Source organism: Chelonoidis abingdonii, chromosome 16 (assembly GCF_003597395.2).
Source record: "Chelonoidis abingdonii isolate Lonesome George chromosome 16, CheloAbing_2.0, whole genome shotgun sequence".
NCBI classification, from domain to species: Eukaryota; Metazoa; Chordata; order Testudines; family Testudinidae; genus Chelonoidis; species Chelonoidis abingdonii.
The window spans coordinates 25,635,739-25,660,728 of NC_133784.1; the positions used below are offsets into that span (position 1 = coordinate 25,635,739).

A 24,990-nucleotide genomic window follows, 5' to 3' on the forward strand; every position below is an offset into this window, starting at 1 on the left:
ATAATCCTGTGAACTAAACAGGCCCTGTTATGTACTCTGTGTTAAATTCTTGTTGCTAGGCAGATCCATTGGTGGTGGTAGTAATGCAACAAGGCACAGGAGCTTTTAGCATCATTTCATCTAAATTCTGCACCAAGCAAGTCTTAACAACAAAGTTTAAGAACCTAGCCAGCCATCAACATCCAATCTACACTAGCATTACCACCACTGGAAGTACAATGGAGGACGATTTTAAGAAAGATGCCAAATGTAGACAAGATCCTAGATAAATACTTCAGCTGAGCCCATGTCAGGAAAACCATATTAGCAACTTTCCAAGTAATAGTTCTTAGTGCTTCCTGACACATTAGTTCCTCTCTTTGATGCTGGAAGATCAATTTCCTGGAAAGCATTCATGCCAGCACTTGGAGGCACAGCACCACACACAAAAAAGTTAAACATAGTAGATAAACAACTGTGTGTCACAAAAGAGCAACAAACAAAAGGTATCTGATTCATTTACTGTGTAGCTCATCATAACACCACTATGCATCATCGTTAGAAACACATTTCTACACACAGTTTTCCACACCAAGTTAAAGCACAATAAGGTACTTATTTGCAGTGTCAGTGACTACTAAATGTCTGTATGCAAGTAAGAAAACACTTACCCTTCCTTGGAATCTCCATCTGACTTATCTGTGGAGCTTGTGGAAGAGCTTAGCTCATCATCAGACAGACAATGGATTAATTTTTTTTTCTGTTATAGATAAAAAAATATTTTGTAGAATTAGGCATTCTATTCAATGAATCGTTTGTACTATAAGCATGGATTCTTTGAAGTATGTGACAAAATAAGCTTCAACGAGTGTATTTTTACAATTTAACTTTATAAGTAAATACAAAGGGCTTTTAAGTATTAAGTCCAAGAATCAAAAGAAGCTAGTTAAAGCACATACACCATCATCATATACTCATTTAACTAGCATTAAACCTCACCTGTGCTGTTTCAACCTACACTGAATGCTTTGCCAAATGTGTTACAGAGTCGGACAATTTGTGCTATGTTTAGTCTGGGACCATGTGTAATTCCACTGGCAAATTCATGATAGAAAGGTAAAGCAGGTGTCATTTGTTTTTTAAAAATCTACAGAATCATAAGTTCAGTGGTGTCACCCTCTGTGGCATGGAGGTGGGGGGGGGGGAGGATTCACCCCCAACCCCTCTGTCTCCCAGTCCCAGGTCCTCCAGATGGTGGAAATGTTGATAATACAATGTTGTTGGAAATTGGCCGAGTTGGATATTATTCAAAATCCCTTTCTCCCATGAATACAATGGGATCAAACATGACAAACCTAGAACAATTATGCAGATATGAATTAGAGAAAATATTTAAAATCAACATTTTTAAAATTATACTTTAAGACAGGCATATCAAACATGCAGCCCTCAAAGTTAAACTGTGACCCTTGACTGACTGTACTGTGTTACCAGTTAATGCTCAGAACAAGATATCCCCTATTAATTTTTTAAAATGTTAGATTACTATAAATGAAAGGAGTGCTTCAAGTTGATTTGCTATCATTGGCAAAAAAAGCAGTTCACTGGTATCGATTATCAGCTTTGTTTATCATGCCAAAATAGTTGTAAGATTAAGATGTTAGCGTTCAGCTAAAGATTACTGGAATCCACCCATGAATGGTATGCATACAGTTAAGTATCATTAATTACAATCCCAAAGTAATTACTACAAAATCCTTGTTTTTACTTTGGTCTTGATCAACTAGCAGCTGAATCTTTGGAGAATACCACCATGCAGGATGCGGTTAAACAACGCTTGGTGGTGTTGCCAGTTCCCTTCTGTGCACTTGGTTCAGATGAAGGCCTAGGACACGAAAACAGAGCAATGAAAGTCATTGAGGGTGGGGAGAAAAGAGAGCAGGTAGCTGGTGGTCATAACAGCATCTAAATGCTCTTTCCTGGATCTTCCTGACAACTCCCGGCCACTTACACATGTCTGGGATGGACTTCCCCAGAAATAATCACGCTCCATCTAAACTCATTCAGTGCTGTTATATGCCAAGAAGGGACAATTTTAAAGCTACAGGATGAGCTTACTGGCAACCTATTTGCATATGACACCTCAGAGCTCATTAATATCATGACAAAAATCAGTCTTCAGTGATGAGATAGCTAAAGATGTATGTTCAATGGATACTTTGGGTCATGACTTGTATGAAGCCTTCAAAACCCAAAGAATTATCCAAGGCTCAATTAATCTATGGGCTCCAATCAAGAACAGATTAAAGCTGTGCTCAAAATGCAAAGAAGAGAGTCATAGTGAAGACGGTAGAGACTATTCTAGAGCTAACCACAGAATCACTGTTCGCTCATCTCCTAGTTATGTCCAGATCTCAGCATATTGTTGATTTACATGAGTGTTTGGGAAAGTACTCTAAGAAAGTACAATCAATGTTCAAATGTGATGGAACAATGCACATGTATCAGGTGAAAAGCAAACTAATGCACATCTTGCATAGTCTTGCTAAAACAGGACCTACTGACAATATGACAGCCAGTACCTTATGCCAGCAGATCTCTTTGAGTATAACAATCATAGATGGCATGGCTGAGGTACAAGCTCTTGACAAACCAGAAACTTAACACTTGCCAAGATTTGGCTGACTTCATTATGAGGCTACAGAGTAAAATATTAGACCTGTGATGAAATCCACCTTGTGTTAGACATATACACAGGAATCAATTAAAAATACTACCAGAAAGAAGTGGCTCCATGACACTGCACCTATCTGATACCACAGTGGTTCTCAAACTGTGGGTCAGGACCCCAAAGTAGGTCACGACCTCATTTTAATGGGGTCGCCAGGGCTGGCTTAGATTTTCTGGGGCCCAGGGCCAAAGCCCAAGCCCGAGGGCTCCAGCCCTGGGAAGCAGGGCTCAGGTTACAGGCCCCCCACTTGGGGCTCAAGCCCTTGGGCTTTGGCCACCTCGGCCGAGGAAGGTGGGGCTTTGGCTTTGCCCAGCTGCCCCCTCAGGTGGCGGGGCTTGGGCAGGCTCAGGCTTCGATCCCCCCCACCCCCTGGGGTCCTATCATAATTTTTGTTGTCAGAAGGGGGTTGCGGTGCAATGAAGTTTGAGAACCGCTGCAATACAAAAATCATTGACTCCATGAACATCTCCAATGTCATAACGAAGAAGCTATTCTCTCATACTCACATGAAGTATGAGTTAACCACATACCCTGCAGGAAAAACACTTATGCGAAGAACTGCTGAGAGAATTTCATCATTGCATGGTATAATGAAGCTGCTGCCTCACACTGTTCAGTGGAGTTTCTTCTTAGTTACCAAAAGGAAGCTAACACTAAAATTATCTTGCATATCATCAATGCCACAGAGAGAGGTACAACTAAACTCTGCATTTTGGCATTAGACATAGATGTTCCAGTGCTCCAAGAGACACTACCTAAGACTTCCTCAAAATTCTGCAGGGGAACAGAATTGTTGTATATCCCTCAGACACGTATTCCTATCACTTGGACCATTAAAAGCCACTGCACAGCAAGATTTCCATATCCTTTCAGGATATGACACTATTGTATTTGGTTCAGCCTCTGAACACTCTCTCCTCACTCTGAAGGTGCCTGGAACAGCTGATACAGTCACTGATGAGATCATAAATGCACTGGAGACATTCATATGCCAAGTTTACCATTTGAAGACCAACATTATGACATGTTCAGAGCTACACTGATGGCTGTTTTACAAGAAACAGAGAAAAATTGCCATTGATATGATGTGCATTTATACCTCCTACCAAGAGGGCAAATTATCAAGCAATGGAGTGGTTCCAAAATGTTCGAGCACACCCAAAACTACATTCCTCTACTGGGCATGGATGAGTCTTGAAAAATGGACTGATCACAACAGTTCTGTGAAATACCATGCGATCCTGAATCAATCCTTCAGCTAATCAAATGTTTGTGTGCAAAAACGAGATGCTCACCACACTGCAAATGTATGGCCAGCAGCCTGCCTTGTACAGAGATGTGACAATGTGGCACAGAAGATCGTCAGCATGACAGCAGGTCTAGAATTGGTGCCCTAGACAGAGATGACACTGATGATGACTTCAGTGAATAAATGGTTTCAGTCCTACATGTCAAGGACAACTTCCCTAGGATCAACAAAGGTCAAAATGTCTTTTTTAATTAAGCAATGCAGCTGTGTGTTAAAATATAATTTAAAAAACTGTTGATTTTAAAATATTTTCTCAAATATATATATCTACTCAATTGTTCTACCTTTGTCATGCTTGTTACCACTGTGTTTGTGAGAGAAAGGGCTTTTAAATGATATCCAACTCAACCCACTTCCAATGATACTGTACTATCAACATTTCCACCCACTAGAGAACCTGAACCAGGAAGCCAGGGCAGAGAATAGAGAGTCCCTCTGCCATACTGCAAAGGCGACACCACTGAAACTATGACTATGTAGATTTTTACTAATCAAATGACACATCCTTTACTTCTCCATCAGTAACTTGCCCATGGAATGAGATTTTTCTACATTATGCTCATTACATTGGTCAATTCTCAGTTAATGACTTACTAACGACTACAGTATTTTAAAGAACCATTGTTCTTAAGACTACAATGCATCAGTCTTTATAAAAATAAATTGTAAATATATAAATACTTTGAAATCTATTTTTCTATTTACTCTCCAGTGTCCCCCAACATTTTCCATGGTGCTTCAAACCATTCTCCATTTGGCCCTCTCAAATTCTGTGTGTTCAATCCTGAGGACAGCACGCAAAAAACTGCACATCACTAGCATATGTCAATATAATTTATATGCACTAAACCCATATGTCCTTGATTTGTGTGCGAAGATGGGGTTTTTGCATGTAGATCTTATTTGCACACACAATAGCATGCAAAAAGACTGTCCCTGCAAATGGTTGGGGTGAGGAGAGTTACAACATGAACAAAACAGAAGTCACACTATGAAAGTCTGGCACTTAAGTATCTTGGTGGACCTCTTTCAAGTCCATATTTAGAAGTGTGCCTTCTGTTTTGTATTGTAAAATATATTTGTGATCTTACTAAAGCTATATATGAATTATGCAATGAAGATGTTAATGAAAATTAATCACTTCCATTGTAAAAAGTTTGAGAATTTGATTTAACAATTACTACTTTTGTCAGCACATAACTTTACGCATTAGCCAATAGGACTACAAATTGAGAAATAATCTTCAAAACCCAGTAAACAAACAATAGTATTCCAAGTAACCAACTGGCTTGAAAATTATTGTTGGGGGATTGTTTTATTGATATTTTATTTTCTGTGTGGCCACTCAAATGGCAGTTTTTCCATTAAAAATTTTTTTTTTTTTTCACTAATTCTCTTCAATTGTGTAATTTTTTTCTTTTCACAGCATCGGTTCCATAACATCTGTTTTAAGTACATTTAGCAGATAAGCCAATCAGACTACATGAATGAGCAAACCTCAGGGTATTTTGCAACTCACAGCAAATGAAATTATGTATCCACAGTCAAAGCATAATTGAGTAAGTGGCAGGATGAGCTTTTCCCCACTTATGGCTATCCACTCAATAAGCCATAACTATACTTCAGAGAGGCTAACTGACTCATTCAATTCTTTGCCTCTGCTGAGTGAATTGACCTGAATTAGAAACTGATCTTACCAAATATAAAAGCTGAGTTAAAAGCTGAGTTATTGGCATTTATTGTACCCAATGTCTTTTGCAGCAACAGCTTCAGAACAGCCATGCATTCTTATTGGCCAGGAGGTTCCTCTACATGTACTACAGCATGTTATATTTTATAATACAAGCTCTTTTTATTTTTCTACTGAAATTTGGTCTGCATTTAAATATTTCAGAAGCAGATGACCCCACTTTACCTGAGAAATATTGGGATCTGACGAGGACTGAGTAACTTTAATAAGATTTTCCACAAGTGATTTTGCTTCAACTACCGCACTATGTGATGCTCGTCTTGCCGCAGGCACTAGAAGGATGACATTTTTATAACAACATTTAATTTGAGTATGTACAAGGGAGGAATTAAAGTCTATCAGAATGTAAGTGTATGCTCTGTTAATTCCCCCATACTGCTCAACCAAGGACTCTTAATTCTGGCTTTCACCATCCCTTGCTATTCCATTCTTGACCTGGGTCTCTCCACAAAGCTTTGCCAATGCACTTAAATGATGACATTCACCACCACCTGCTATTCCAGTCCTGGGCCTCTCAAGCAGACTGCCCCTAATACCAGTTGTATGGTAGCTTTGTGATAGTGACATGAACAAGACCAAACTCATTTTTAGCGACTAATTCTGATTCTGAACCTTTTCCTCTTGTTTTGCAAACTGGGCACTGGTGAGAGTAAAGCATTTTAGTATGTCCTCAAGCATACTATCAGGGTCAGACATAAACTAGCCAACAAAAAACACTGAGGCTTCTAGTTGAAAAGTGCATTTCTTGTGGAAATGTCACATTGCCACCATTACAACCACTGAATGAGCATTAGAAAAATAAAAGTTGTGTTAAATAACTATTAACATCAAAGCTACATTTCAACTGCATCTTTTTTGAGGAAGTTAGTACTAAAGACCAGATTGCAAATTAGTGTTTCCAAAGAGAAGCCATCCCACTGTATCAGTTGAAGAGTTAGCATGCAAAGTTACCAGAAGGAAACATCTTTTCTTGGGATTGTTTTAGCCTCCTCCTCTCTCTTGCCGACAACGGTCGATCCTGTAAATAAATCAAATCAGTATTAATAGTGGCAGTCATGGTGGTTTTTCATTTTGTCATATCTGAAATGAAAACTTTTGTCTAAATGCACTTGGAAAAGATGGCTACTAACTAAAGTTTTCAGGCAGTTAAGCATACATTGTATTAATTTTTCCATGGTGATTGTAAGCAGGCGCCCTGGCTCCCCGCCGCACCTGAGGGAGAAGAGCCAGAGCAGGCACCTCCATGGGCGGAGCCAGTACCACCTGTTCCCACCCCCTAGAAGTCAAGGGGCGGGACAGGAAGTATAAAAGCCAGGGCCCAGAACTCAGTTGAACCCAGGATGCCAAAGAGCACAGACGTGGAGGCCCGAGCTCCCGCTCGGCCCAGCTTGCCTTGTGCTCTCTATCCAGAGGAGCGCTGGCTGGCCCTGCCGCCGGCCCAGTATCCAGAGGAGCGCTGGCCGGACCTGCCCTGTGCCAGGTATCCTGAGGACCCTCAGCCTGAAGTACCCTGTGCCCGCTGGCCGGAGGAGCTGCCAGAGCCTGCTCTCCCCCAGTTCTCCGAGGAACCCATGGTCTGGGACCCACCGGATTACGCCGACGGAGGACAGGTACCAGGGGAAGGGGAAGTTGGAAGTAGCCCGGGGCGGCTGACTACAGTCAGGCCGCAGAAGGCCCCGAGCCTATGGCCGTGTGTATCGGCCAGGATCCCTACTGACCATCCTGTCAGTGTGTTGCGGTTGGGAGCCCTACTGATCACCCTGTCAGTGTGTTTTGGTCCGGATCCCCACTGACCGCCTTAGCGGCGACCGCTGCTACCAGGGCCCTGGGCTGGAACACAGAGGAGTGGGTGGGCCTGCATTCCCTCTGCCACCCATAACCGGGTGGCAGAATTCCCCCTTCACCCAAAACCCCTGAGCTGTGTTACAGTTTGTTTGGTGCCCCGCCCTGTCTAAGGGCCAGGGCCTATAGTCTTTGACACCGCTCTGCCCTGCTCCAAAGGGCCAGAGCCTGAACTGTTTGGTGCCCCGCCCTGCGTAAGGGCCAGGGCCTATAGACTTTGCTTGCTCAGACCCTGTGACCAGGAGCTGCGCCTGAACTGTTTGTTGCCCTGCCCTGCCTAACGGCTAGGGCCTATAGCCCTCATCTGCTCGGCACTTGAGTACAGGACCGGCGTGGAACCCGTCCCGCTGCCTAGAAGGAGTCGCCCTGGCTCCCCGCCGCACCTGAGGGGGACGAGGCCTGAACCGATGGGCCTACAGTGATCTTGATCAACAAACCTAATTCCTGTAGGAAAGGAGCCTCCAGCCTCCTTATTTCAATTAAGGGAAAGAGGAGCTGGCTTTCTTCCCTCCTACCTGATCAATCAGATGCAAAACAGAAACTGAATCACAGAGGATAGCCTCTGTACATTTCTTTTCCCCACCCCACATGCTTTTGGAGCAAACTACTCAGAAGAAATAGTAAGAAAATGACAAAAATAAATATGCACATAAAATGTTCAGAACAAACCTTAGGAATTGCTCTCTCACTATTTTTAGAGCTATTTACAGACTCTGTAACTTCAGTGCCACACTGATCTGCAGGGCTATAAGTTGTCTTCACATTCACATCAGGAAGAGAAGGTAAGGGCCGCGGAGCAACTGCTCTGAGCTTAGAGAGAATTAGAAAAAGTGATTACAGTCTCATTTCCTCTTTCAACAAATTAAAATGTTCTGAAATCTAGAACTGCCAACACCAAGCTGGCAATCCAGGATTGGGAGTCAGGACTCTTGGATCCTACTCACAATTTTACCATTGCCTTATTGTGCCCCACCCCCACCCATCCACCCACCCACTTTTCCCTAACTTCCTTATATTCCCTGTTTACATTCAGCTAACACTGTCGCAACAAAACCCCACGCAAAAACAACTAAAATGGCATTTGACGCTCACCGCGTTGTTCACTATGCTTGTATGTCATACCCTTTTCCTCCAATCCTTGGTCTATTTACACTGTCAGCTCTTTCTGGGGATAAGGACTGTTTCTAACTACACCTCTACCCTGATATAATGCTGTCCTTGGGAGCCAAAAAAAATCTTACTGCGTTACAGGTGAAACCGCATAATATCAAACTTGCTTTGATCCGCAGGAGTGCACAGCCCTGCCCCCACGAGAGCGCTGCTTTACCGCATTATATCCAAATTCGTGTTATATCGGGGTAGAGGTGTATATGTTCCGTACAGTGCAAACCACAATAAGGATCCAATCTCGGCTGGGGTCTCTAGGTACTACTGTAATAAAATAAAATAATAATGTCATATAATCTTTCTGGGCTTTAATTTGCTCATGTCCCCTAGAAGGATTATAATTTTGTACTGCTGAGCGTTGAGAGACTTACATATTATACAGTGCTTTTTGATCCTTGGACAAAAGGCACCCACAAAAATATATTTCCAAGGCCCACAGAGTTACCCATTTTGTTATAATGCAATTCTATGGATGTGTATGAAATGAGATTATAAACAGACTAGAGATGGTTCAACTAGTGGAAAGGATCTACAAACTGTTACAATCTTTTTGTAGGATGGGAAGAAAACTATGGTAGTATTACACTGCCATTTTAAAAGATCAAATTGTCAGATTTTTATCTGTACCTTCTCTGAGCAGACTTCATCTAGCTCCCTCTTCTTCTGCCATCGCTGCCGTGAGAGAGAAGGTTCACAGAAAGAGCTATGAGGCTGTAAGTGAAAAATGACTTTTTCCTGAACATCTGGATTTCCATGAGAGGCTTCATCCTAAAAAGTAAAAATATTTTTCTAATCTTTAGGCATGTGTTTTTCTGATTCCAACATAGACTTGTTCTTGCACATATAATAACTCCTCACTTCAAGTCGTTCCGGTTATGTTACTGATCAATTAGAGAACACATTCATTTAAAGTTATGTAATGCTCCCTTCTAACATTGTTTGTCAGCCTCCTGCTTTGTTTACTGCCTGCACGAAGAGCAGTCCATTGCAGCTAGCTGGTGGGGGCTTGGAGCCAGGGTGGACCAGCAGCCCCCCTAAATTCCCTGTTTAGCAGCTGCCCAGCAGGCTAGCAATTGCAGCTGTCCCTCCCAACACTGTCATGTGCCACTCCTGCCCTCTGCCTTGGAGCTGCTCCCCGAGACTCCTGCTTGCTGTGTGGGGGGGAAGAGAAGGAAGAAGGGGGCTAATGTCAGGGTGTCCCCCTCCCCCCTGCTCCTGCACCCCACTTACCCCATCATCCACAGAGCAAGGGGGACACACAAGGGCTCAGGAAGGAGGGAGCTTGCTGATCTAATTAACAAGGCAGTGTACTTAAAGGGGAAATGCACATATCTTTCCATTCCTGCTGCCTTGTAGAGTGAGAGAGTTAACCCTTGAGGGCTCAGCCAATTGCTAGTTCATCATCATTTAGCAGTAAGGGAAATATCCCATCCTCTGACTCCTCCACCTCAACCAAGCCTCACAATCATCATCACTGTATACCAGTATTAAATTGTTTGTTTAAGAAGTGTGTGTGTGACACAGACAGAGTCTTTTGTCTGGTGAAAACAAATTTCCCTGGAAACTAATCCCCTCATTTACATTAATTCTTATGGGGAAGTTGGATTTGCTTAAGATCGTTTTGCTTAAAGTCGCATTTTTCAGGAACATAACTACAACGTTAAATGAGGAGTTACTGTATTGACAAAGGCCACTTCACCCTTTGAAATGCTATGAATTTTATCTTAATCACAACCACATAAACATCTATTTGGTTGTCAGTCTGCAAAAATGCCTGTGATCTCGTCTTTTAAATTACAGACAGGAAAAAATCAATCAATAAAATAAACCACCCCAAAAAAACAACCAAACACACTACATTAACACTGCAACAAGGTGAACATTTTAAATAAACTGAAGTTAGAATATTCAAAATTATGCTCCACATCATAATTAGCATGTTAGTTGAACAGGCAACCATAAACAAATTTCACAAGTTCTGTACACTTATGTCTCTACCGTAATACTGCAATATCCAGTTTTAGTATTTTACAACAAATACGTGTTAGCAAAATTTCAGATATGTTCCACCATTCTAATAGCAACTTCAGAAAACCAATTTGTAATGCAATAATAATCCTTCTCCAAAAATCAAATATTCTAGGGGAAAAGATAGTCAGACAACACGTATTTCTTTAAAGGGAAATTTAACTATCTTAAAGCCAACAAACTAAGCAGAACTATAATGCTAGAACACTTACTTGAATTATGACAGGAACAAATGATGCTAGAAGCTTCTCAGTGGAGTCCAAGCTCTGAAATAAGTTACTACATTTTCATGAACAAACTAAAATAAGAGCAAGCTTAGTAAAGTGTATATATTAGCAATGCGAGAGACAGACTTTAAAAGTCTCATTCTAGAACAGAACTTGGTGAATCACTAAGTGAATAAAACAATGTCCTATATAGGATTGAATGGAAATTACAGCTACACATTCAAGACAGACCTACTGTTTAAATCCAAGGCCTAAGACGATAGGGAAATCAACTGTATTTTACTTTAATATACTTACATTAAGAGCCAAATATTGCTGACCCTTGTGCATGTACACTAGAGAGAGACAAGGGCAAAGAAGCCCTCTACCTGCTTCCCCAGCACATTCATGTAAGATAATCATTTTGGCTGCAGATGCTGAAGAGTGCAGGGGAAAGGGCAACGGTCAAGGTTTCTGTATCCACCAATCACCCAAATGAGGCACTCTGGAAGCCGGAAAGGAGGGAGGGCCAGGTTACTTTAACATTTTCCCTCATCGCAAGGCTTCTCTTTTCTGGTAGTTTCATTTCCTGTTTACTCCTTCACTCTCTTTAGTAATCACATCTCCATTAAACAAAATTTTCCTTTCCCCTCCTTCTGTCTTCCTTTAAAATCTCTTCATCTCTCTCTTCCTCCTTCCCTTCAGTTTCTTCCCCTACATCAGTAGTCCCCAACCTTTTTCGTCTGGACCAGCCATGGAGGATCATAGCGGCAGACGACCATCTGCCAAAATGCCGCCGACAAGCAGTAATGTCAATAGGCGTCGCCGCTGACAAACAGTGTCATCCAGGCGTCGCTGCCGAAATGCTGCCTCTGGATGACACTGCTTGTCAGTGGCATTTAGGCGGATGCTCGTCTACCTGCCAGTACGTGGGCGCACTTAGACGCCATGGCACCCGCGGGCACTGCATTGGGGACCCCTGTCTTACATTTTCATTCCACCATCCTCCATCTTCTCTAACTCCATTTCCGTTATACTCTCCCTTCTTCCTCCAATTCCCATCCCAAATTATGGCTGAACATGGCAGAAAGAGATAGAGAAGCATAGACCATTTGGAACAAGGATGTAGGACCTCCGAACATTTTCTTGCCTCGTCCTTTTACAATTGGAAGCAGACAATTTTTGATCCCAGGCAAGAATAATAAAGACAATTAAGCTTTGAGCCCTAGCCTTTGTCTTATGCAGAAGCAGTGCTGCAGAGACACTAGGGTTTCTAACTCAGTGGCTCTCAAACTTTTTTTTTTTTTTTACTGGTGACCCTTTTCATGTAGGAAGTCTCTGAGTGCGACCCGCCCCCCCTTATAAATGAAAAACATGTTTTCATACATTTAAACACCATTATAAATGCTGGAAGCAAAGCAGAGTTTGGGGTGGAAGGTGACAGCTCGCAACCCCCCATGTAATAACCTCGCAACCCCGAGGGGTCCCAACCCCCAGTTCTAATTGCTTCAGCACCCCAAGAGCCTGATCAGAAGTGCCCCACTTAGAAAGGTAACATTTGTTCACCTTCGTTCTTTCTATAAACCATTCACTAGTTCAACCTTCTACCAAGAACATTTAAGAGTTAAATAACTACCTGGTCATCATTTTCCTTTTGGTCCTTTGAGACAGGCTGCAGGAGTTTAAAAGTGTCATCTCCTTCATTTGCGACATCAACAGCAAAGTGCTTAGAATCCACAATTTCATTTCTAGAACCTGGCTCTGAGTTTTGCTGTAGTCGGTCTTCCTTAGTCTGTGGGCCATTAGATGTTATTTTAGATTCTACTTCACAAGGAATGCTTAAGCACCTTGCTTTGTTATCCTGTAGTAAGTGATCACTTTTAGAGTTCCTCCTTTCAGACAGCAAAATATCAATATCCACTTTGCTAACTGTTGCTATGGAAACTCCTGTGCTGTTCTTTTGGTTCTTGTTTGCATTTTTTTCAGGCTCAGCTGCTGGTTTCTCTGAGGGATAAATTTCAAAAGTTTTATCTTTGATTAAATGTTTTTCTTCATTCTGTAATTAAAAAAAGCAGAAGTGGAATTACCCCCTGAGGAATATTTTAGATGCTCCAAGAAGTCACCTGCATACCAGAGAGTCCATAAAGTGATAGTGAAACAAAATCATAATCAAGTACTATTTGGAAGCATCAATAAGGGGTATAACAGACTCTCATAAGTTTTTAAGTCTAATGAGAAGCTTGGCTCTTCAGATGTCAACACAGCCTATTCCATAAGCAACGCACCCACTTTGCCCCGATGATCACAAGTGATAAACAGGGTTCTCCTAGTAGCTCTCCAAAATGTATTAAACCACATATTTAAGGCTTCAATATTAAAACAAAACACCAACTGGCAAACAGTGCAGAAAATGAACAGCAGGCAAGTGATTCATCTTTGTGACTCGATCTATTTGGATCACTGTAAAGCAGTGGTTCCCAAACTGGGGTTCGTGAAATGTTACAGGGGGTTGTTGGGGAAAAATTCCCTAATGGCAGATAGAGCTGTCCCTAGGAACCCCGGGCAGCACGGAGCCAGCAGTCCAAAGCCCCTGAATTTCCAAAAGCTAAGCAGATCAAAGCAAGAATATCTATCACACTGAGGATATTTAAATTTCAAGACTCCTTATAAGAAATGGAAAGGGAGGTGGATATTTTTTGCTGTATTAAAAAATTAAATAGGCAGCTAGTATTGTTTTTAAAATTATTATGAAGGACAAGTTTAAGCTTTGTTGTAATGTGTGTTGTTTGCCAGGACTGCTCAAGACCTGAATGCTTGTGTAGGAGGAACTCCTTGAGCTGGCTTCTTAAATACCTTCAAGCTGTTTCACATCTGATATTCCTTGATAAAACACAGGAGCCTTGTCTTATAACAGGCTTACTCAAAGTGATATAAGCTATGAAAGTGAGATCTTGGAAGACTGTTACTGTTCTCATAATGTAATAAAAATACTGTAATGATAAATAAGTGTTTAATAAGCATGTCGTAAAAACAAGTTTTATATTTCCAAGATCACTACTTTTATAATTTATACTCAGGTAAAGGAGAAAATCCCTGGAAATATTCATTTTTAGGAGGGGGTTTGCGAGATTTGACATTTTAGTGATAGAGGTCCACAATTTGTTAAAGTTTGGGAACCACTGCTATAAAAGTATTCACCTTGAGTAACAAGCAATTTTCCTCAAACATATAATTGATTTTCCACTCACAAGCTGCAGCAAACATTTTCACTGTCAACATTTGCCTGTCATTAAACATTTGCTAGCATTTCTGTTAGTCCAGTGACTTCTGATACTCTTCTGGGTACACAGTGTCACAGAATTCACATGATTGTACCACATGCAAAAGTTAATGCAACCGTAAGGTTAAAAAAAATCCACATGACAGCTTCACAGAATAAGGATTAGGCATAACGTTTCATGAGTATGTTTCAGTAAAGACCAGTGCAATTAGTTTTACTGATCTGTGGCTATTTTCTTAGCTCCAATTGCAGATGAATACAGCTCCTCTCCTCCTTTATATGTAGTTTACACAGTTTTATTGAATATAAATATATTAGGAAAACACAAAGCATTTCAAAATATATATTTTTATATATACATTTACACAAATATAAAAAAAAAAGAACAGATGTATCCTTTGGACAAAAGTAACTTACGGCTCTGTATCTCCTGGCTTGCTCAGAGGGATGGTTTTTGTGTGTGATGTTTCCATTATTAGATCCAGTCTTCACTGAGATCACAGAAGCAGCACTTCTGGGCTTAGAATCAGATATTTTCTTATCATTTTTGGCTGTTTTTCTTTAAAGAAAATGGCAACAACAACAACAAAAAAAGGACAAAAGCTCTAAAGACAAGGACTTTAAGATGTTTGTGGTTTCTACTACCTTATTAAATAGATGCCATCCAGTTACAGAACCCTTTCACCTTGATATAAAATATTTTAAATTTCCACTGATTACAGAGTTTCTACCTGAAGTACTAAACACTGGGCTTGATTTTCTCTGCTTTGTATCTTGTATAGCAGTGATCTCCAACCTTTTTATGCAGAAGATCACTTTTTGAATTTAAGTGCAACCCAGGATTTACTCAGGCAGTTCTCTGAGGTGCCTCGCTCACTCCATCCCCTTTCCCCCACCCACACTCACTTTCACCAGGCTGCGGCCACATTTCGGGAGGCGGTGCAGGCTCTGGGCTGAGGCCGAGGGGTTCCAAGCGTGGAAGGGGACTCCAGACTGAGCCTGGGGTAAGGATTGGGGTGGGGGAGGGGGCTCAGGACATGGGATCCCGCCGAACGGCACTTACCCTCGGTCAGCTCACAGTTGGCAGTGCAGAGGGGCTAAGGCAGGCTCCCTGCCTGCCCCGTGCCGCTTCCAGAAGTGGCCAGCACACCCCTGCAGCCCTTGGGTGGGGAAGGCAGAGGTCCCCGTGCGCTGTTCCTGCCTGCAAGCACTGCCCCTGCATCTCCCATTGTCCGCAGTTCCCCATTCCCGGAAAATGGGAGCTGCAGAGGAGATGCTTGGCACATGGAGACACACACCCATGTCCCCACACACACACACACACCCAACTGCTTCCGGGAGTGGTATGGGGCCGGGCCACTGCGCTGCCAGACTTTTAGCAGCCAGATATCACAATAGACTGTCAGAGGCTTCAGGATCGACCAGCTGATCACAATCTACAGGTTTGTGACCACTGCTGTATAGTCCTTTTCAGCTGTGCAAAGTGCCACAAACATTCTAACTTTGCACAGATTTGATAGTAATTTATATCCACTTTGCATAGGTATACGTGACTGTACAGTGTACAAACCAGAAGACAATAAGGCTCATCCATGTGGGGAAATATTTGGCAATTGAGTTTATTGCCATTATGTCTCAAAAACCGGAAGCAATGAAGTGGTTAACCAAATCTGATGACAAATTTTATATTCAACTTTTTTGTCCAACATCTAGTTAAAAACAAGCAAAAGGAACTTGTCTTTTGGTCATTTCAGATATGATGAAGTGGCCTTAACAAGGACTGATAAGGAAACGCAAGTGACTATATATATTTCCTATCCATATTTCAGATTTATTGTCTGTCTTTATCTCACTTTTCTATTTGGTGCAAGAATTGATCACAGATTTACTACAGAACTTGGAATTTGCATAGTTTATTAACCAGATGATTTGTAACTTTCTCAAACGTCACAGAATGGTTTATAATTTTTGCCACTATCTCCTCTCAACTTGTGAGCTCATTCTTGTCTGTGTATGCTAGAATGGTCAGGAGGAGCGAAGCAGTCCTGTTTTTATTTAAATATGAGATACATGAACTGGGATAAACGCAGCGACTGGAGAGAGTGTGTCTCTCATTATTCAACATCCTCTCTCCCATAATCCAAGCTTTCCCCACCCCCTCGTCTCTTTGTCTGGCACTGAATGAAGACCAGCCTCCAGAGGCTCTCACATGTCTCAATCTCAAAGCTACTTCCCCCTCTTCTTAAGTGACCATGATGCTCTTCCTTCAGCCAGAAAGAGGAGTAAACAGACCCTTCAGAGCAGACCCTATGATTATGTCTATACTGCAGTTAAAAACCCACTCCTGGCCCATCTCAGCTAACTCAGGATCCTGGGGCATGGGCTACAATGCTGTCAAACTGCATTGTATGTGTTTGGATTCAGGCTGGAGCCCAAGATCTGTGAGCCTGTAAGGGGGAGCATCCCAGAACCCAGGCTCCAGCCTGCGCCCAAAGTCTACAACAAAATTCTACAGTCCTGTGCAGCCCAATGAGCTCGAGTCAACTGACATAGGCCATCTGCAGGTGCTGAATTGCCGTGTAGATATACCCTAATTCTACCCTGTGCATTGGTGGAAGGATAGTGCTCATGCAGCTATCTTCCTTTCATCCCACTTTACAGATGGAGAATACAGACAGTCAGACAGGTAACCAACCTGCCTAAGGATCATCAGTTCCAGAGCTATGAAGAAAAACAGGGGTGTCCCAGTCACATACTCTAATGAGTAGTCTACCCTCCCATCTTTCACAAGTTATAATACACTAAAATCAACAGTGGACATGAACCAACCATGGCATTTTTTCCCCCCAAATAATGGATATATTAAGAATAAGGTGTTTAGTTTTTCTATAAAAAGAAACACTGATTGATTGCAGTTAAGTACCAAGTACTCCTAATTAGGGCAGCCAAATACAACTTCTAACATTTAATCAGGTAAGACTTTTCTGTCTGGCTGGTTTCAAACACTCATCAAAATAAATGAACAATATGAGGATTTACTTTCTGAAGGTAATATGCAATCCCAAACTTAAATCCACTTTCCTTCTACATAGGCCTAATGTAACTAATTTCCATCTTCTCTCTTAGTTGTTTCCTGTTATATTTCTCAAATAATTCCTTCCCTCAACAATCTCAAGAGATCCTTTCTGCCCCATACTCTATAGTTACACACAGCAAAACCAACTTCAACATCCTGCTCCAAAATCTGGCACAAACTATAAAACAGTGATTACAACACTATGCTCAACAATGTTACCCAAACCAATAATTTTATATAGAACTATTAATAAAATAAATGTATCTTACGCCTTTGTGGCTTCCAAAAACAGAGAGATTTGGCGCTTGATATATGGTTGCCTTAGTATGCTTTTCACATTGGGTCTTTCTTCTGGCTTTTTGCTAAGCATAGTTCTTATTAGTTCCGCCAGTTGTGGACTGTAATCCTTTGGCATTGGTGGCAGCTGTAATTGTATTGAAAGGATACATCATATTAGGAGAATGAATCACTTGTTAATATTCATAATAGGAAGCTGATGGTTTTGATGATGATGTACAGCAAACAAAACCATTTACATACTTGCCTACAGGACTTGCTGCATTATTTGAGCATTAGGACTCTGATTCAGCTAGGTACGTAAACACATCCTTAACTTTAAGTGCAGTAGTCTCACTGCTGTCAATACTTAAGTTACCCAAGTGCTTAAGTACCTTCTGAACAGAGGTCTGTGTAAAGTTTAATGAAAGAACTCTATGCAATTTTTTTCTTAATGATCAGCTAACCACAAAATACTGCCAATATACACAGAAGATTGCATATAAGAAAATTAATTCCCTGGTAAGCTGGATTCAGAAATTTTAAAGCAAGATATTCAAAGCTGGTCAGTTGTACTTTCTAAGATTTGCAAATGAAAATTTAGTCACAGAGAATCTTCAGTTTATTTAAAACATTTTTGTTACAGCTGAAGATCAGGATTTAAATGTGTTTTTATAACATGCCAAACCAAGTAAGGAACTAACATTGAGCTAAAGTAATCCAGCTGTATATATCAAACAAGAAAATACGCTGAGATGATTCTTTGCAGTGTTAAAAGTGGAAACTTTATACTCAAAAGTGCTGAAGTAACTTATGTACTCCAATCTACTAGCTGCACAAGGTGAATATAAGAAGATTCTAGAGATATCTTAAAAAGAAACTACTTTCTGGATCTGCCATTATATCAGTAGGTACCCACATCTCACATCAAACATTAGAATGGACAGGCTGATGCAGTGCTCCCATCACACGTGGAAAAAAAAAAAATCATACTAACCCCACAAATCGGAGTTGAAATTCTTACTTTTGATTGAAAACAGTTATCTCAAGTTCCAGACACAAGATTGGACTACAGGTCTGAATATACAGCTTTTGCATGATTGAGTATCCACATCAGAAGGGTCTTCTTACGGTAGCATATTTCCAAAATGTTTTCACTGAACCAAAAACAACTTTAGATCAGTTTTTACCTTTCCTTCAATAATTCGATAAACTAAAGAGTTCATGTCTTTAGCGTTGAAGGCATGTTTCAGCGTGGCCATTTCATAAACACAACAGCCCAGAGCCCAAACATCAGACTGAAAAGAGAACCAGAAAAATCAGCATAAGCACTTCAGATGCAATACTGAAAAATTACTTTATAAGTAGATATTATGCTCCTGAACAGCCCATTAGAAACAGACTGTTATGCTGAGTTGGCAGCCACTATAGTTAAGATCACAACCAAATTCCACTATAAACTTTTGGTTATGGCCTCAGGTAACAAAACTGGTTTATACTGAGTATGGCCACATTTACGCTGAATGGTAAGGAGAATTTTTCTGAAAAGTGTGAAGAAAGTTGGTCTGTTACTGAGTTACAGATCATTAAAAAAACCATCCTAATTTCAAATATTGGCTTGTCTCTAACATTTCTGTGAGTTTCTTTAGCATCAAGGAGTTCTGAAACTAATTCTTTCTTCAGACTCCTCACTTAATGTTGTAGTTATGTTCCTGAAAAATGCGACTTTAAGCGAAACGATGTTAAGCGAATCCAATTTCTCCAAAAGAATTAATGTAAATGAGGGGGTTAGGTTCCAGGGAAATGTTTTTCACCAGACAAAAGACTATATTAAACCAACAATTTAATACTGGTACACAGTGATGATGATTGTGAAGCTTGGTTGAGGTGGAGGAGTCAGAGGGTGGGATATTTCCCTTAATACTAAATGATGAACTAGCAATTGACTGAGCCCTCAAGGGTTAACTCTCTCACTCTCCAAGGCAGCAGGAATGGAGGGAGAGATGCGCATTTCCCCTTTAAGTACACTGCCTTGTTAATTAGATCAGCTTGCTGAGACTGCAGCTGCTGCGAGCTCCCACCATCCTGAACCCTGGTGTGTCCCTCCTGCTCTATGGAAGATGGGGTAAGCGGGGTGCAGGAGCAGGGGGATACTCTGACATTAGCCCCTCCCTTTCTTTCCTCCCCCCCCCCCACAGCAATGCAATGTAATATTTAAGGGCTATCCCTAGTCATTTGGGTGCCCTACGCAGCCCCCCATGGGAGGGCTGTGGGGGGACCCAGGCCTCCCCCCCGGAGGCAGGAGCTGTGGAGGGGCACTTTGGGGAACCCACAGGCCCAGAGTGGCCTTGAGGGATTAGCAGGGGGCCAGGAGCAGCCCGCTCTGCTTCCCTTGCCCTGGTCCCAGCCGTGTCGCTCAGGGGAGGAGGCTTGGGGGAAGGGATCCCCCACTCACCAGCAGCATCAGGAAGTGGAGCAGCCTAGCCCCAGCCTACCCTACTCCGCCAGCCGTGACATTCCACTTCCCAACCCGAGCAACATGGCTGGGTCTGGGGCAAGGGAAGTGGAGCAGGCTGGGGCCACGTCTCTCCGCTTCCTGCCACCAGTGAGTGTGGGGGGCGATCCTTCCCCCACCCCACACTCACCTGCGACAGGAAGCAGAGCACTGCGGCTGAGAGCTGGAGGAGCAGAGCAGGCTGGGACCAGGTTGCTCTGTTTCCCGCCGCTGCTGGTGAGTGCGGTGTCGCTGGGGAAGAGGCAGAATGGGGTTGGGCAGAGCAGGTGGGAAGGGTAAGAGGCAGGGCAGAGGGAGTTGCCCGAGACCCCACACCGCCCAGGGATGGCCCTGTCCCTTGTAATGGGGGCCAGCTGAGGGATAAGGCTGGTCGCTGGGGCTGCTGCATATGCAGCACACAGCTGCCTAGGGCACTATGAAATTTGGGGCAATTTGGTGCCCCAAATTTCATGGTGCCCTACACAGCTGCGTATGCCTAAGGACGGCTCTGCAGTATTGCACATGTACATTTATTTAAAAGATCGTATAAGCCATAGGCGCCGACTCCTTCTAGTGCTGGTGGGTGCCCAACCCTGCCCCACCCTCGGCCCCACCCCACTCCCTGCCCACCGCCCAATGCCAAACCCCTTCAACCAAATTCCCTACCCCTATTTGACTCCTTCCCCAAATCCCCACCCCTGCCCCATCTCTTCCCCTCAGCACACCACGTTCCACTCCTTCCCCCTCCCTCCCAGTGCCAAACAGCTGTAGCAAGCTCTGGGAGGGAGGGGGAAGGAGTGGAACGTGGTGTGCTGGGAAGAGGCGGTGAGGTGTGGGTGCAGGGAGCTTGGCTGCCGGTGGATGGGAGCACCCACAGAGTTGGCGCCTATGGTATAAGTTATGAGTATATTTGAATACTGAGCTACCTTCCCTTACATGTTCATCTCCATACTTGTAAATGCCTATTAGGTTTTTTTGGTTTGTTTTCTTATTACATACATAATAGCAATTTTAAAGATAAAGCCTTTCACAATTATCTTAGGCTTCATATGCCAGTGTCCTAACATACATTTAAACAAAGGGGTTTTTTTGTACTGGAATTCTAACTTACACTGATAAAGTCAATTGACAAAACCTGGTCCTAACAAATTAACACAAGTTGACAATTCACATACACTAAAGAAAACTAAATTCCTTTAAGATAGCTTTCTGTGATGAATTTTTTTCCCTGTGGGAAATAGTAAAAAAGGCAGCAAAAGTTAATCAGCAGTCCCCAAAAAGTGCTTTTTACAGAGGCATTACTTTCATAACACACAAGATTGTAGCGCTCTATGGTTAACAGGTGAGTCAACAAAATAACTCGCATTATCTTCTAGATAATTTATAAACTTCTCAGAGCTTACGGCTCCCTTATATCAACTAACACAATTAGGACCAATATTTGCATCAATATACTTCACCTTGTAGTTGTAAGGTTTGTTGGAGAACAGTTCAGGACTCATATAATAAGGTGTGCCGATGAGAGTACTGGCCATATCATACTGATTTTCTAACACTCTGGCTATTCCCAGATCTCCCACTTTGATTATATTTGTCCTGGTCAGGAAAACATTTTGAGTTTTGAGATCTCTGTGTAGAATGTGTTTTTCATGTAAATACTGAAAAATAAAGTGTTTCAAGCAAGTTAAACAGTTAATTCCTTCTTTTCCTCTGACCAGAGTCATAAAGGAAAAAGTACAAACGCAGCAAAATTACACATCACTATCCAAGAGATGAATTACAGTTAACAACATCATACTAATCTGTTCATGTTAACATATGTATATATACAAGTTTGTTATTTCTTTAGTTTAATGTGCCTATACAGAAGCAAAACGTGCAAAATTAAGGCTGAAGCTCAGTCCTTAACTCACTCTCCACTGTGTCTTATTGCAATTGATTTCAGACTCTGTCCTGCAGTCCTAGTATGGAATTTTGTCTGAATTAAGGACTGTATGAAGTCAATGGGAATTTTGCCTGAGTAAGAACTGCAGGATTAGGCCTATGATGAACAAGATCAGATGCTATTGTGGACATCTGCATTCCTAGTCACAACAAACAAACGTAGGAATGCCATACTGGGTCCATCTAGCCCAATATCCAGTCTTCCAATGGTAACCAACGCCACATGCTTCAAAAGGGAATGACAAGAAGAGGGCAACCATCAAGTGTTCCACCTCCCGTCACCCAGCCCCTGCATCTGGCAATCAGAAGCTTAGAAATATCCAGAGCATCGGACTGCATTCCTGACCATCTTGGCTAATAGCCATTGGTGGACATATCCTCCACGAACTTATCTAACTCTCTTTTGAATCCAGCTATAGTTTTTGCTTTCACAACATCCTGATGACAAGTTGCACTGGCAAATTAAAAATAGAATTTTCAGTCCAACATCCTAACTTCCTTTTGTCTTTAAACAAAAAAAAACAAACTTTATTACTGTAATGAATTTTTTGTGATTTGATTCCCTTTACATTTTTAAAATTTAACAGACTGAAGCAGCTTCTAGTAGAACTTCTGAGTTAATGGTCTGGAAAATTTCACTTAAAACGTAAATTAATTACTGGAGCAAAATAATAAGGTTTTTTGTGCAAACACTTTTTGGTTAAAATTAGTTTTTAAGATGTTATTGATAAGTTTCAGCACAGAGAAAATTTGTATAATTGAGTTGCAAACCTCTGGAAACAGAGGGTTACGAATAACAGAAATAGCCCCTTAACTAGAATAAAACTTGCTTATATTACAATTCACTGCCAGCCATCATGTCACATTGTCTATAATACTGAAATGATGGACGTGAAGTATACAACAGCAACTCGTTTTCTACATGGCTACCTTAGGTTGACATTGATAATCTGTAAGCAAAGTTAACACATCAAAACTAAAATTAAGGGTTGTTTTTTTAAATGGAAAGCAAGCAAAAACAGACCTATTTCTTTTAAAACTAAGAAGTTATATGTTACAGTATATTAATACCTGCAATGCCATGGCAATCTGGACAAACCATTCCACCACCTGATTCTCTGGCAAAGGTTTGCCTTTCTGCTCTTTAAGTTTATGATACAGGTCCCCTCCTTCACAGAAGCCCATGACAATATATAACAGGCCATCTTCCCCCTCCCAGGACTCCCTATAGGTGACTATGTTGGGATGTTTCAGCTGAGACAGCAACTGGGCTTCTTGTTCTGCTGCTTTCCTCTCTCGACTGGATGCATGTTTAAGGTTCAGCTTTTTGATGACATACTGCAGAGGAAAAAAAAAGATTTATAATAAAAACATCCAAGCTATTAAAAAAAAAAAAAAAAAAAAAAAACACACTGGCAAATTCTTAAAAACTATAAAACAATGTTTTAAAATACATAGTTACATTTAACAGTGTCCATTATGTTGTAAGAATGGAACAAATATGTCTTCCCCTCACAAATGCACAAACCTGAAATTTAAAACTTTACGTACATTATAATTTTAAATCTAAATGCCACCATTTGTATTCTCTTCAGGTAGGCATTTAACTGGTATTATCCTTGCAATTTGCCTTCTTGACCATCCCTAATGTCTATCCTAGTGCTCATCTGCAATAGTTATTAAGCCATCTGCAAATTAGAGGGGTAGTGTGGGGGAAGACAAGGCCCTGCACCCCCGGCTTCCTGCAATTCACTATGACTCTCAGTCAGCCAGTAAAACAGAAAGTTTATTTAGGCAACAGGAACACAGTTCAAGACAGGTCTTGCAGGTACAGACCACAGGACCCTCTCCGTCAGGTCCATCTTGGGGGGCCAGGGAAGGCCGGGAGGTCTATCTGGCCTTCTCTTCATTTTCCCAGCCAAATCCAAACAAACTCTTCAGCCCCTCCTCTCCTTTGTCTCTTTCCCGGGCCAGGAGGTCACCTTATCTCTTTGTTCTTCAACACCTTTAGTTGGCAACTTTGCAGGGAAGGGGCTCAGGCCATTTGCTGCCAGAAGACAGGGTGTCAGCCATTCTCTGTGCAGACAGGATAACACTGGCCCCCTAGGGTTCTGCAACAATCACGCACCCCATGACACTCGAGAAACGCATAGGGGAAACTGAGGCACCCACACAGTATTCAGAGAAAACGTTAAGAACATTCCCACTTTGTCACAGTAGTAAATAAGGTATTGAAAATTTTGAAGGAGTGTAAAAACTGATCAGATCTTCCCTTTTGCTCTTTCCTATAATACAAGACACAGTGAAGAAATTAAAAGTAAGTGCAATTAAAACAAATAAAAAGGTAATAATAGTTCTTTTCATGTAGAGTGGTAGCCTTTGCACAACACTATATGCCAAGTTGTCCAAGAGATCAAAAGTCCGAATCAGCCTGTTACATAAAATTGCCTTTAAATTTTGCTTACTTTCATAAGCAAACTATGGTACAAACCGTACTGTTTACATTAAAAATAACTGTGATAAGGGCTCAAGGCTCCTGCTGAAGTCAATGATTGGCATGACAATGAACTGAAAGATTCTACAAGTGAAGGGAAATGTTTGTAGCAGAAGTAACTGCAATGTATTCTGATTAGTTAATTTTTAATAGGATGAGGATGCTACCCCTTCTTGGACATTATTTATCCAGGAGTCACTAAAGAGGAGCAGTGGGGTGTATGGACTGGAAGAAGCAAGCTTTACGCACATTGCTACCATCTCCATAGTCTCCAGGTACCAACCATGAGACCATTGGGGTGTCTTTCAGGATCAGGACAGCAAAGACCAAAGAAAGGGAACCAGATGACACCACCACCTTCAGCAGCTTCAGCTAAATCCTGAACCTAAACATGGGACATGAACCTTAGATTCC

General features: G+C 41.7%; 1 protein-coding gene across 2 annotated transcripts in view; it reads right to left on the bottom strand.

Annotated features, from left to right (window-relative positions):
- NEK4 (NIMA related kinase 4) overlaps positions 1–24,990 on the bottom strand; it is a 40,306-nt gene that overhangs the window by 10,849 nt on the left and 4,467 nt on the right. For both annotated transcript variants that reach the window (XM_032805804.2, XM_032805806.2), the window contains exons 2-13: positions 23,154–23,420; positions 21,599–21,796; positions 18,835–18,942; positions 17,638–17,792; positions 14,710–14,851; positions 12,649–13,068; positions 11,019–11,072; positions 9,406–9,546; positions 8,281–8,421; positions 6,721–6,787; positions 5,935–6,041; positions 651–739 (exon numbers count right to left, since the gene is read on the bottom strand). In XM_032805804.2, coding sequence (XP_032661695.1) covers positions 651–739; positions 5,935–6,041; positions 6,721–6,787; positions 8,281–8,421; positions 9,406–9,546; positions 11,019–11,072; positions 12,649–13,068; positions 14,710–14,851; positions 17,638–17,792; positions 18,835–18,942; positions 21,599–21,796; positions 23,154–23,420 — 1,889 coding nt within the window. The remainder of the gene's footprint in view (positions 1–650; positions 740–5,934; positions 6,042–6,720; positions 6,788–8,280; positions 8,422–9,405; positions 9,547–11,018; positions 11,073–12,648; positions 13,069–14,709; positions 14,852–17,637; positions 17,793–18,834; positions 18,943–21,598; positions 21,797–23,153; positions 23,421–24,990) is intronic.